The sequence below is a fragment of the Oncorhynchus mykiss genome, chromosome 9 (genome assembly GCF_057628025.1).
Source record: "Oncorhynchus mykiss isolate SJ-2025 chromosome 9, ASM5762802v1, whole genome shotgun sequence".
NCBI classification, from domain to species: Eukaryota; Metazoa; Chordata; class Actinopteri; order Salmoniformes; family Salmonidae; genus Oncorhynchus; species Oncorhynchus mykiss.
In genome coordinates, this window is record NC_143030.1 from 17,958,944 (window position 1) to 17,971,008 (window position 12,065).

General features: G+C 41.1%; 1 protein-coding gene across 1 annotated transcript in view; it reads left to right on the forward strand.

The window, feature by feature from the left end:
* The window catches only part of LOC149980799 (basement membrane-specific heparan sulfate proteoglycan core protein-like), a 162,250-nt gene that overhangs the window by 136,519 nt on the left and 13,666 nt on the right, over positions 1-12,065 (forward strand). The window contains exons 13-14 of the mRNA XM_090185681.1: positions 566-838; positions 6,071-6,334. Of these exons, the coding sequence (XP_090041807.1) occupies positions 566-838; positions 6,071-6,334 (537 nt within the window). The remainder of the gene's footprint in view (positions 1-565; positions 839-6,070; positions 6,335-12,065) is intronic.

Consider the following 12,065-nt stretch of genomic DNA (forward strand, 5'->3'; position numbering starts at 1 on the left):
AGTATTCATAGTTATGATAGAAATACAAAGACTTATTTCATTAAAGAAGTATGGTGATCATACTTTGGAAAGATTGGTTCTCAAACTACATTTAATCATGATAGATCAGATTCTATGTATGAATCAACTAACTACATTTAATCATGATAGATCAGATTCTATTTATGAATCAACTAACTACATTTAATCATGATAGAGCAGATTCTATGTATGAATCAACTAACTACATTTAATCATGATAGAGCAGATTCTATGTATGAATCAACTAACTATATTTAATCATGATGGAGCAGATTCTATGTATGAATCAACTAACTATATTTAATCATGATAGATCAGATTCTATGTATGAATCAACTAACTACATTTAATCATGATGGAACAGATTCTATGTATGAATCAACTAACTATATTTAATCATGATAGATCAGATTCTATGTATGAATCAACTAACTATATTTAATCATGATAGATCAGATTCTATGTATGAATCAACTAACTACATTTAATCATGATAGATCAGATTCTATGTATGAAACAACTAACTTAATGTGTCTTTCTACAGCTCTGCCTGAGGCCTCAGTGAGTGTCTCTCCTCAGGGTCTCCTCTACTCTGGAGAGACAGTCAGTCTGCAGTGTGTCATACCAGGCTACACAGACTGGAGGTACTACTGGTACAAAAACAACCAACACCTTCCTGATGAGACCAGTAAAGTCATAGATATCACCATCCCCATTACTCAGACTGGTCAGGCTGGTGAGTACTGGTGTGAAGGGAACAGAGTGTCTAGACCCACATCTTCACAACCAAGTGATCCTGTCACTCTCACTGTAAAAGGTGAGTTACTTTGTTGTGCTTTGTTGATGTTGTTGACTATTTATATTGAGTCAATCATGGTCTGTGTGCCAGAATTCTTAGTTACAATGAGCTCTAAAATGATTGGGACAGTGAAACATGTTCTGTTGTTCTGTTAAGCAATAACAAACATGTTCATTTAATACAGTACAGAGTCATTGTTAATACACACACTGTATTCTATTGAGAGGAGTCTGTCCTGTACACTGACTCATAAACTTCATGTTTGAACATAAAGGAAAACATTTATATAGAGGTTTCATCTTTGTATCTGTGCCATTATGGTGTCTGTTACAACACGGGCAGCACATCTACATGTTAATGTTGTATGTGCCATAATCTACCAACTATGTTACAGAGGACGACCATGTGGGTAGTGGACACTTCAGGAAAAAGAGTAGAGTATTGAGATGTATAGACAGCAGGGGGGTTCCAACCCTCAAAGACCCCAAACATTGACAAACATTTGACCAAAACACTACTATACTCTACTGTACTGTACAATACTCTACTGTTCTCTACTGTACTGTACACTACTCTACTGCAATCTACTGTACTGTACCCTACTCTACTGTAATCTACTGTACTGTACCTTACTGTACTGTACCCTACTCTATTGTACTGTGCTCTCCCGTACTGTACCCTACTCTCCTGTACTCTACTGTACTGTACCCTACTCTACTGTACTGTACCCTACTCTACTGTACTCTACTGTACTGTACCCTACTCTACTGTACTGTACCCTACTCTATTGTACTGTGCTCTCACGTACTCTACCCTACTGTACCCTAGAGTACAGTACGTACCCTACTCTACTGTACTCTACTATACTGTCCCCTGCTCTACTGTACTCGACAGTACTCTACTGTACTGTACCCTACTCTGCTGTACTCTACTTCACTGTCCCCTGCTCTACTGTACTCTACTGTACTCGACTGAACTCTACTGTACTGTACCCTACTCTATTGTACTCTACTGAACTATACCCTACTCTATTGTACTCTACTGTACTGTACCCTAGTCTACTGTACTCAACTGTACCGTACCCTACTCTACTGTAATCTACTGTACTGGACCTTACTGTACTGTACCCTACTCTATTGTACTGTGCTCTCCCGTACTGTACCCTACTCTACTGTACTCTACTGTACTGTACCCTACTCTACTGTACTCTACTATACTGTCCCCTGCTCTACTGTACTCGACTGTACTCTACTGTACTGTACCCTTCTCTGCTGTACTCTACTTCACTGTCCCCTGCTCTACTGTACTCTACTGTACTCGACTGTACTCTACTGTACTGTACCCTACTCTATTGTACTATACTCTACTGAACTGTCCCAGAGGACCACCATGTGGGTAGTGCACAAGTGCACAATTCAGGAAAAAGTGTAGAGTATTGAGATGTATAGACAACAGGGGGGTTCCAACCCTCCAAGACCCCAAACATTGCCATCTATTTGACCAAAACACTACTACTATATACTACTGTACTGTACCCTACTCTTCTGTCCTCTAATGTAATGTACCCTACTCTACTGTACTCAACTGTACTGTACCCTACTCTACTGTACTCTACTGTACTGTACCCTACTCTACTGTACTCTACTGTACTCAACTGTACTGTACTCTACTCTACTGTAATCTACTGTACTGTACCCTACTCTACTGTACTCAACAGTACTGTATCCTACTCTACTGTACTCTACTCTACTGTACTGTACCCTACTCTACTGTACTCTACTGTACTGTACCCTACTCTACTGTACTGTACCCTACTCTTATGTACTCTACTGTACTGTACCCTACTCTACTGTACTCTACTGTACTCAACTGTACTGTACCCTACTCTACTGTACTTAACTGTACTGTACCCTACTCTACTGTACTCAACTGTACTGTACCCTGCTCTACTGTACTCTACTGTACTGTACCCTACTCTATTGTACTCTACAGTACTGTACCCTACTCTACTGTACTCTACTGTACTGTACACTACTCTACTGTACTCTACTGTACTATACCCTACTCTAATGTACTCTACTGTACTGTATCCTATTCTACTGTACTCAACTGTACTGTACCCTACTCTATTGTACTGTGCTCTACTGAACTGCACCCTACTCTACTGTACCCTACTCTATTGCACTGTGCTCTACTGAACTGTACCCTACTCTATTGTACTGTGCTCTACTGTATACCCTACTCTGTTGCACTTTTCCCTACTGAACTGTACCCTACTCTATTGTACTGTGCTCTACTGTATACCCTACTCTGTTGCACTGTGCTCTACTGAACTATTACCTACTCTATTGTACTGTACTCTACTGAACTGTACCATACTCTACTGTACTGTAGTTTATTGAACTGTACCCTACTCTATTGTACTGTGCTCTACTGAACTATAAAATACTCTATTGCACTGTGCTCTACTGCACTGTAACCTACTCTATTATACTGAACTCTACTGTACTCTACTAAACTGTTCCCTACTCTAACATACTGTGCTCTACTGAACTATACTATTTTGTACTGTACTCTTCTGTGCTCTACTGTACTGTACCCTAGTCTACTGTATTCTACTGTACTGTACCCTACTCTAATGTACTCTACTGTACTGTACCCTACTGTACTCTACTGTACTCTACCTTACTGTACTGTACCCTACTCTATTGTACTGTGCTCTCCCTTACTGTACCCTATTCTACTGTACTCAACTGTACTGTACACTACTCTATTGTACTGTGCTCTACTGAACTGTACCCTAATCTACTGTACTCTACTGTACTGTGCTGTACTGAACTGTAACCTATTCTACTATTGTACTGTGCTCTACTGAACTGTACCCTACTCTACTGTACTCTACTGTACTGTACTGTACCCTACTCTATTGTACTGTGCTCTCCCTTACTGTACCCTATTCTACTGTACTCAACTGTACTGTACCCTACTCTATTGTACTGTGCTCTACTGAACTGTACCCTACTCTACTGTACTCTACTGTACTGTGCTGTACTGAACTGTACCCTACTCTATTGTACTGTGCTCTACTGAACTGTACCCTACTCTATTGTACTGTACTCTACTGAACTGTACCCTACTCTACTGTACTCTAGTTGACCTTATTGTACTGTTTTCTGCTGAACTCTGCCCTACTCTGTTGTACTGTGTTCTACTGAACTGTACCCTACTCTATTGTACTGTGCTCTACTGTACTGTACCTTAATCTGCTGTGCTCTAATGAACTATACCCTACTTTATTGCCCTGTGTTCTACTGAACTGTACCCTACTCTTTTGTACTGTGCTCTACTGAACTGTACTCTACTCTACTTCAATGTATTGTACTGTGTTCTACTGTACTGTACCCTACTCTATTGTACTGTGCTCTACTGTACTGTACCTTAATCTGCTGTGCTCTAATGAACTATACCCTACTCTATTGTACTGTGCTCTTCTGAACTGTACCCTACTCTGTTGTGCTGTGCTCTACTGAACTCTACCCTACTCTACTGTACTCTACTTGAAGGTATTGTACTGTTCTCTACTGTACTGTACTGTGTTCTACTAAACTGTACCCTACTCTACTGTACTCTACTTGAACGTATTCTACTGTAGTCTACTGTACTGTACCTTACTGTACTGTACCCTACTCTATTGTACTGTGCTCTACTGAACTGTACCCTACTCTGTTGCACTGTACTCTACTGAAGTGTACCCTACTTTATTGTACTGTGCTCTACTGAACTGTACCCTACTCTATTGTACTGTGCTCTACTGTATACCCTACTCTGTTGCACTGTGCTCTACTGAACTATACCCTACTCTATTGCACTGTGCTCTACTGAACTGTACCCTACTCTATTGTACTGTGCTCTACTGTTCACTACTCTATTATACTGTGCTGTACTGAACTGTACCCTACTCTATTGTACTGTGCTCTACTGAACTGTACCTTACTCTGTGCACTGTACTCTACTGAAGTGTACCCTACTCTGTTGCACTGTGCTCTACTGAACTAGACCTTACTCTATTGTACTGTGCTCTACTGTACCCTACTCTGTTGCATTGTTCCTTACTGAACTGTACCCTTCTCTTTTGCACTGTGCTCTATTGAACTGGACTATTCTGTTGTACCGTTCTCTACTGTACTCTACTGAACTGTATCCTACACTACTGATCTGTACTCTACTGTACTCTAGTTGAATGTATTGCAGTGTAGTCTCCTGAACTATACCTTACTCTACTGTTCTGTGCTCTACTAAACTATACCGATCTCTATTGTACTCTGCTCAACTGTACTGTACACTACTCTATTGTACTGTACTCTACTGAACTGTAGTTTATTGAACTGTACCCTACTGCATTGTACTGTGCTCTACTGAACTGTACCCTACTCCATTGTACTGTGCTCTACTGTACTGTACCCTACTCTGTTGTACTGTGCTCTACTGAAACGTTACCCACCCTATTGTACTGTAATTTACTGAACTGAACCGTATTCTGCTGTACTGTGCTCTACTGAACTGTACCCTACCCTATTGTACTATAAACTAATCTACTGTGCTGTGTTCTACTGAACTGTACCCTGCTCTATTGTATTGGTTATATTATGCTTGTGTGTGGCTTCTCGGCCATGGAAACCCATATCATGAAGCTCCCGACAAACATTTATTGTGCTGAGTTTGCTTCTAGAGGCAGTTTGGAACGCAGTAGTTAGTGTTTCAACCGAGGACAGAATTTTTTTACACGCTCTGCACCTCAGCACTCGGCGGTCCCTTTCTGTGCGCTTGTGTGGCCTACCATATTAAAGCTGAGCCATTGTGGCTCCTAGACATTTCCACGTCACAATAACAACACTTACAGTTGACTACAGTTAGCTCTAGCATGGTAGAAATTTGACAAACTGACTTGTTAGACAGGTGGCATCCTATGACGGCGTCACATTGAAAGTCACTTAGCTCTTCAGTAAGGCCATTCTACTGCCAATGTTTGTCTATGGAGATTGCATGGCTGTGTGCTTGATTTTATACATGTCAGCAACGGGTGTTGCTGAAAAAGCCGAATCCACTAATTTGAAAGCGTGTCCACATACTTTTGCATATTTAGTTTATATGTCTAAAATAATAGTTACTGTACTACTTACTGAAGTCAGATCATACTTTGGAAAGATTGTTGCTCTCACTGCATTTGTCTTCATATAACTGTTTCCACAGCTCTGCCCATGGCCTCAGTGAAGATAGTCACTCCACAGGGTCTCCTCTACTCTGGAGAGACAGTCACTCTGCAGTGTGACATATCAGACTACACAGACTGGACGTACCGCTGGTTCAGATACAATAAAAAGCTTCTCATTCAGACCAGAAAAACCATCACCATCTCTCTCCCTGACCAGGCTGGTCAGTACCAGTGTGTTGGGATGAGGAAAGGTCGGCCCCAGAAGTCATATCACAGCTCAGCTCTCCCCATCATCATCACTGGTGAGCTCACTGTTTGTCTTCAATCTGGGCTTTCTAAATTTAGAGCCAATGAGGGTTCATCTAAATACAGATATATACACTGTAAATTCTAACTGAATGGAGTCAACATATGTAAAATATACTTTTCTCACAATGTTACAGCATCTGCTGAATTACCAGGCAGGTATCCAGATGTTTTGTGCATTATTTTCACAGCTCTTCCCAAAACTACTCTGACTGTAAAGCTAAACCCTGTGTTCCCTGGAGAGACAGTTACTCTGACGTGTTCAGTAGGGTCTGACAGTAGCTGGATCTATCAGTGGTACAAAGGCAGGAATGATAATGTAGTATCTCAGTCTGGTTACAATTACATTGGAGTCTCTCACATCAGTAGATCTGATGTGTCTGACCAGGGTCAGTACTGGTGTGAGGGAACAGAGTGTCTAGATCCACATCTTCACAACCAAGTAATGCTATTATTCTCACTGTAAAAGGTGAGTTACTTTGTGTTTTTGTCATAAAGATGGACACTTTTTCTATTGTGTCAGAATTCTTAGTTAAAGTATTGGGACAGTGATGGGACAGTGTTGTTCTGTGAAGTCTCCAAACTCCAAAGCAATAACAAACACATTGTTCAATTATTTTAGGACAAAGTATTTGTTGATACACAGACTGTATTTCTATTGAGAGGAGTCTGTCCCAAACACTGACTCCTAAACTTCATATTTTAACATAAAGGAAAGCATTTGTATAGAGGTTTCATCTTTGTAGCTGTGCATTTATGATGTTTGTTACAACACGGGCAGCACCATTGAGGATATCAAATCAAATCAAATGTATTGATATAGCCCTTCGTACATCAGCTGATATCTCAAATTGCTGTACAGAAACCCAGCCTAAAACCCTAAACAGCAAGCAATGCAGGTGTTGAAGCACGTTCGCTAGGAAAAACTCCCTAGAAAGGCCAAAATATATGATGAAACCTAGAGAGGAACCAGGCTATGAGGGGTGGCCAGTCCTCTTCTGGCTGTGCCGGGTGGACATTATAACAGAACATGGCCAAGATGTTCAAATGTTCATAAATTACCAGCATGGTCAAATAAGAGGTCTGGGACAGGTAGCACGTCCGGTGAACAGGTCAGGATTCCATAGCCGCAGGCAGAACAGTTGAAGCTGGAGCAGCAGCACGGCCAGGTGGACTGGGGACAGCAAGGAGTCATCATGCCAGGTAGTCCTGAGGCATGGTCCTAGGGCTCAGGTCCTCCGAGAGAGAGAAAGAAAGAGAGTTTGAGTTTTTATAAAACCTTTATTTTTTACTCAAGTGTTAACATAAATAATGACACACTGCCTTTTCAGAAATGAAACAACAAATGTAATTCCTAAACAAAAATAAATACATAACATATACATTCAACTTATTTCATCAGCAAAAAATAATTTCCCCTCCTCTACAAAACAAAGCGCTCCTTCGTAGGCCCACTTCTCCTCAAATAATAGAAGATCTTTTACAGCTGAAAATAACTCAAAATCTACTTTTATTCTTGCTTTCACTAATCCTTTAAAAACACATCTTACATCCTGCCCATATCCCGTTTCTATCTTATGTTTCCTACTCAGAAAAATTGACATCTTAGCTTGTCCCAAAATAAAATTTAACATTTGACATTTTCTTTTCTGTTGTTTACTATATTGAAACCCCAAAATAAACACAGTGTTATTGAAAAACTCCCCTACAGCTTTAAACAAAGATTCCAGCATTTCCAATAGAGGTTTTATCCTCTCACACTCCATAAAACAGTGAAAAATGGTTTCTCTTATATTACAAAAAGGACATCCATCTCTAACATCTGAGTTAATAACAGATACAAAAGCATTAACTGCAATGATGCCATGTAAAACCCTCCATTGCATATCACCAGTACCCTTTTGTAACGGTGGCTTGTACAGTGCTCTCCATGCTGGCTTTACCTTGTCATCAATGCCCAATTTTACCCTCCATGGAGTGTCTTTTCTATTTTTCAATGTATCTTTATTCAACACCTTGACACACCCCCTATACAATTCCTTCCCATTCACCTCATCCAAACCCACCTCCTCCAACCCTCTCAAATCCAGCAATAACGCCTTTCTTTCTGACTCTGGGATATTTGGTGTAATCCCTAGTTTTGGAAATGAGACGTCTTCATCTTGCACATTCTTCTTGTGGCTACTAAGCATACCCCATTCTTCCGCTGACAGAGCCTTCCTACAGCTCCCCAGCATTTGTCCGACAATCCTTTCCGACCTCATCCCCAAATGTTCTGCCACCCGTCTTCCATCCATTAAGGCGGGCCCAGCCATGGCTATTAACTGTCTTAAGGTGATGATTTTCCCCTTCACCAGAATCTTGGAGAAATGTGGAACAGCTGCAGTTGTACAATCCAGTCTTGCCCCATACACCAGAGGTTCCTCCAACAGCCAATCCACTGACTCCGCTGAAGTTCGTCTGGACACCTTCATTATGCTCCACACTCTGAGAAGGCCTCTGTAAAACGGAGGTACTCCCTCCCTAGAAATCTGACTACTATCAACCAGAAATAAAGCCTTCTTTAAACCTAATCCTCCAACCCGCTGTAATATAAGACCTGCCACCCCTCTCCACACCACATTTTCCGGTCCATAAAGCAACCTTTGAATAAACTGAAACCGGAAAGCAGCAGCCCTACTAGCAAGATGTACAAGACCTTGTCCCCCCTCCTCTTTTGACAAATACAAAACACTTTGTGGAACCCAGTGATATTTATCCCAAAAGAAATCCACAATAATTGCCTGTATCTTAGCCAGAAGGCCAGATGGTGGTTCTAAAACTGACAACCGATGCCACAGTGCAGAGGCAATCACATTGTTAACTATAATAGTGTGCCCCCTATATGACATACGAGATAATAACCAACGCCATCTCCTCATCCTCCCTTCCACCATTTCAACCACCCCACTCCAATTTTTTTCCATAGTCCCCTCATTTCCTAGGTACACTCCAAGATACTTAAAATCTCCCTTACACCATTCTAGCCCCCTTGGCAAAGGCATGATCCCTCCAGACCATTCTCCAATCTGTAAAGCACAACTCTTTTCCCAATTTACCTTTGCAGAGGATATTCCCCTAAAACGATCAACCATTAGACTCAAGCTATCCACCTCCGCTTGATTTTTCACTAGCACAACTACATCATCAGCATAGGCTGAAAGACGAATAGGAGGAATATCCTCTGAAAGGCACACCCCTGCAATGCGACTTCTAATGCTATTTAGTAGTGGTTCTATAGCAATGGCATATAACATCCCTGACATAGAACATCCCTGCCTAATACCTCTACACACTTTAAAAGGAGCACTCAAACCACCGTTAACTTTCAATACACTTTCAATGTCACCATATATCACCTTTATCATGGCAATAAAACCAGAGCTGAACCCAAACGCCTCAAACGTGTGCCATAAATATTGATGTTCAACTCGGTCAAATGCCTTTTCCTGATCAATTGAAATTAGACCAGCATCCAACCCAATAGCCCTAGAGACGTCCAAAAAATCACGAATCAGAGAAATGTTATCCCCTATCTGCCTGCCAGGAACACAGTAGGACTGATCCGTATGTATGATTTGCCCCATCACCTCCCTCAGCCTGTTGGACAAAGCCTTTGACAATATCTTATAATCAGTGCACAATAAAGCCACCGGCCTCCAGTTCTTCACCTCCCTCGGGTCACCCTTTTTGGGCAGTAGGGTGAGGACAGCCCTTCTGCAGCTTATTGGTAATGACCCTCCGGTTAAACTATCATTAGCTACTTCTAACCAATCCTCTCCCAACATAGCCCAAAAAGACTTAAAAAAGTCAACGGGAAGCCCATCAATGCCTGGTGCCCTTCCATTTTCCATAACTTTTAATGCAGTGTATAAATCCTGCAAAGACAATGGTTGCTCAAGCTCAACCTGAGCTTCTGCAGCCACCTTTGGGAGCCCATCAAAGAACTGCTGTGTCACTGTTTTGTCCTCTTTGTACTCACACTTGTAGAGCTCAGCATAGAACTCTACTGCCCTCTTTCTAATTTCACTAGGGCTAGTGAGCTCTTGTCCAACAGCTGATTTGAGACAATGAATAATTTTTCTTTGTCCATTCTTTTTCTCTAAACCAAAGAAAAATTTGGATGAGGCATCCATTTCAGATATTCCCTGAAACTTACTTCTCACCAGTGCCCCCTGTGCTCTGATACCCAGCAGGTCTGCCAATGCAGCTTTTCTCCTCTTGAGGGCCTGAGTATGGCCTCGATCTCCTGTGGTCTCAACCAACGTCATGAGTTCCACTATTTCAATCTCTAGGGCTTTCATTGATCTGGTGATATCCTTGGTGACATTCCTCGTGTATTGATTACAAAATTGTTGAATCTGGATTTTCCCTATATCCCACCATTGTTGAAGGGACACAAAACTGGCCTTTTGAGACCTCCACCTCTCCCAAAAAAACCTGAAACAGTTCCTGAAGTGAGCATCACTCAATAAAGTTATATTAAAATGCCAGTATGCGCTTTTAGGTTTTACATCGTTAATGAACACCACCTCTGTTATTAAACAATGATCAGAAAATCCCACTGGGGTTATCACACTTGATTTACAGACCTGAGATTGATGCTCAAAAACATAAAACCTATCTAACCTGGCCATAGAGATGATGTTCTCTCTCACATGCGCCCAGGTATACTGCCTTGTTCCTCCATGTTGACTCCGCCAAATATCACACAGTTCATTTGTTACAATAAGGCGTTTTAAAAACGTCCTTGAGGCTATATGAGGTTCTTGGTGATTTCTATCTAAATCGCTAACTGTGCAGTTAAAATCCCCAGCAATAAACAAATAATCTTCTTTGTTACATTTCTCAATGGTATTTGATAATGTCTCTAAAAAACATACTCTCTCAACTGTCACCACTGGGGCATATACATTTATCAGACACATATTGATGTTTTCATACCTTGCTCTAACTTTTAATAACCTCCCCTCAACTACCTCTTCAACCTCATATGACAAAGGCAAAAACCCTTTTGAGAACAAGATAACCACACCCCCACTTTTTGAGTCTTTATGACTACACACCACTGTCCCCCCCACTCCTGTTGCCACATAACTTCATTTTCCAAATTACTATGCGTTTCTTGTAGAAAAATTGTCACTTCCCTTTCCCCTCATTAACTCATACACCATGGCTCTTTTTTTAACATCTCTTGCCCCATTTACGTTTAAAGAAGAGATCTTAAAACTGCTCATGGATTTTAAAAAAAATACAGAGGAAGATACAGCCACCACGTCTCTTTATAGAGTTAAAACTGCAACTGAACTCTTTCATTTTCTTTAGAATTTACATCACTTATCACTCTCGTGACCACTTTCTTGAGTCTAGCAATTTCAGGGCTTTTCAAACCTCCCCCTGTAATTTTTGACATCAGAAACTTTGCTGATTCAATAAACAATTCACGTTCAGGGAAAAAATCAGTTACATTGTAATCCTGCATATATTTCTTCCCTTTTGTCAACTTCAGAAATTGACGTATCTTCTCGATCCCTTCCACCCCATCTATCTCACTATATTGTTGTGACGCGTCAGATGATTCACTCCCGCTATCCTCCCCAGAAGAAAACTCCATCTCTACAACCTGTTCATCTTCAACTGATTTATCCATCTCTACCTTTCTCTTAGAATTAGACCCTTCACCACCCC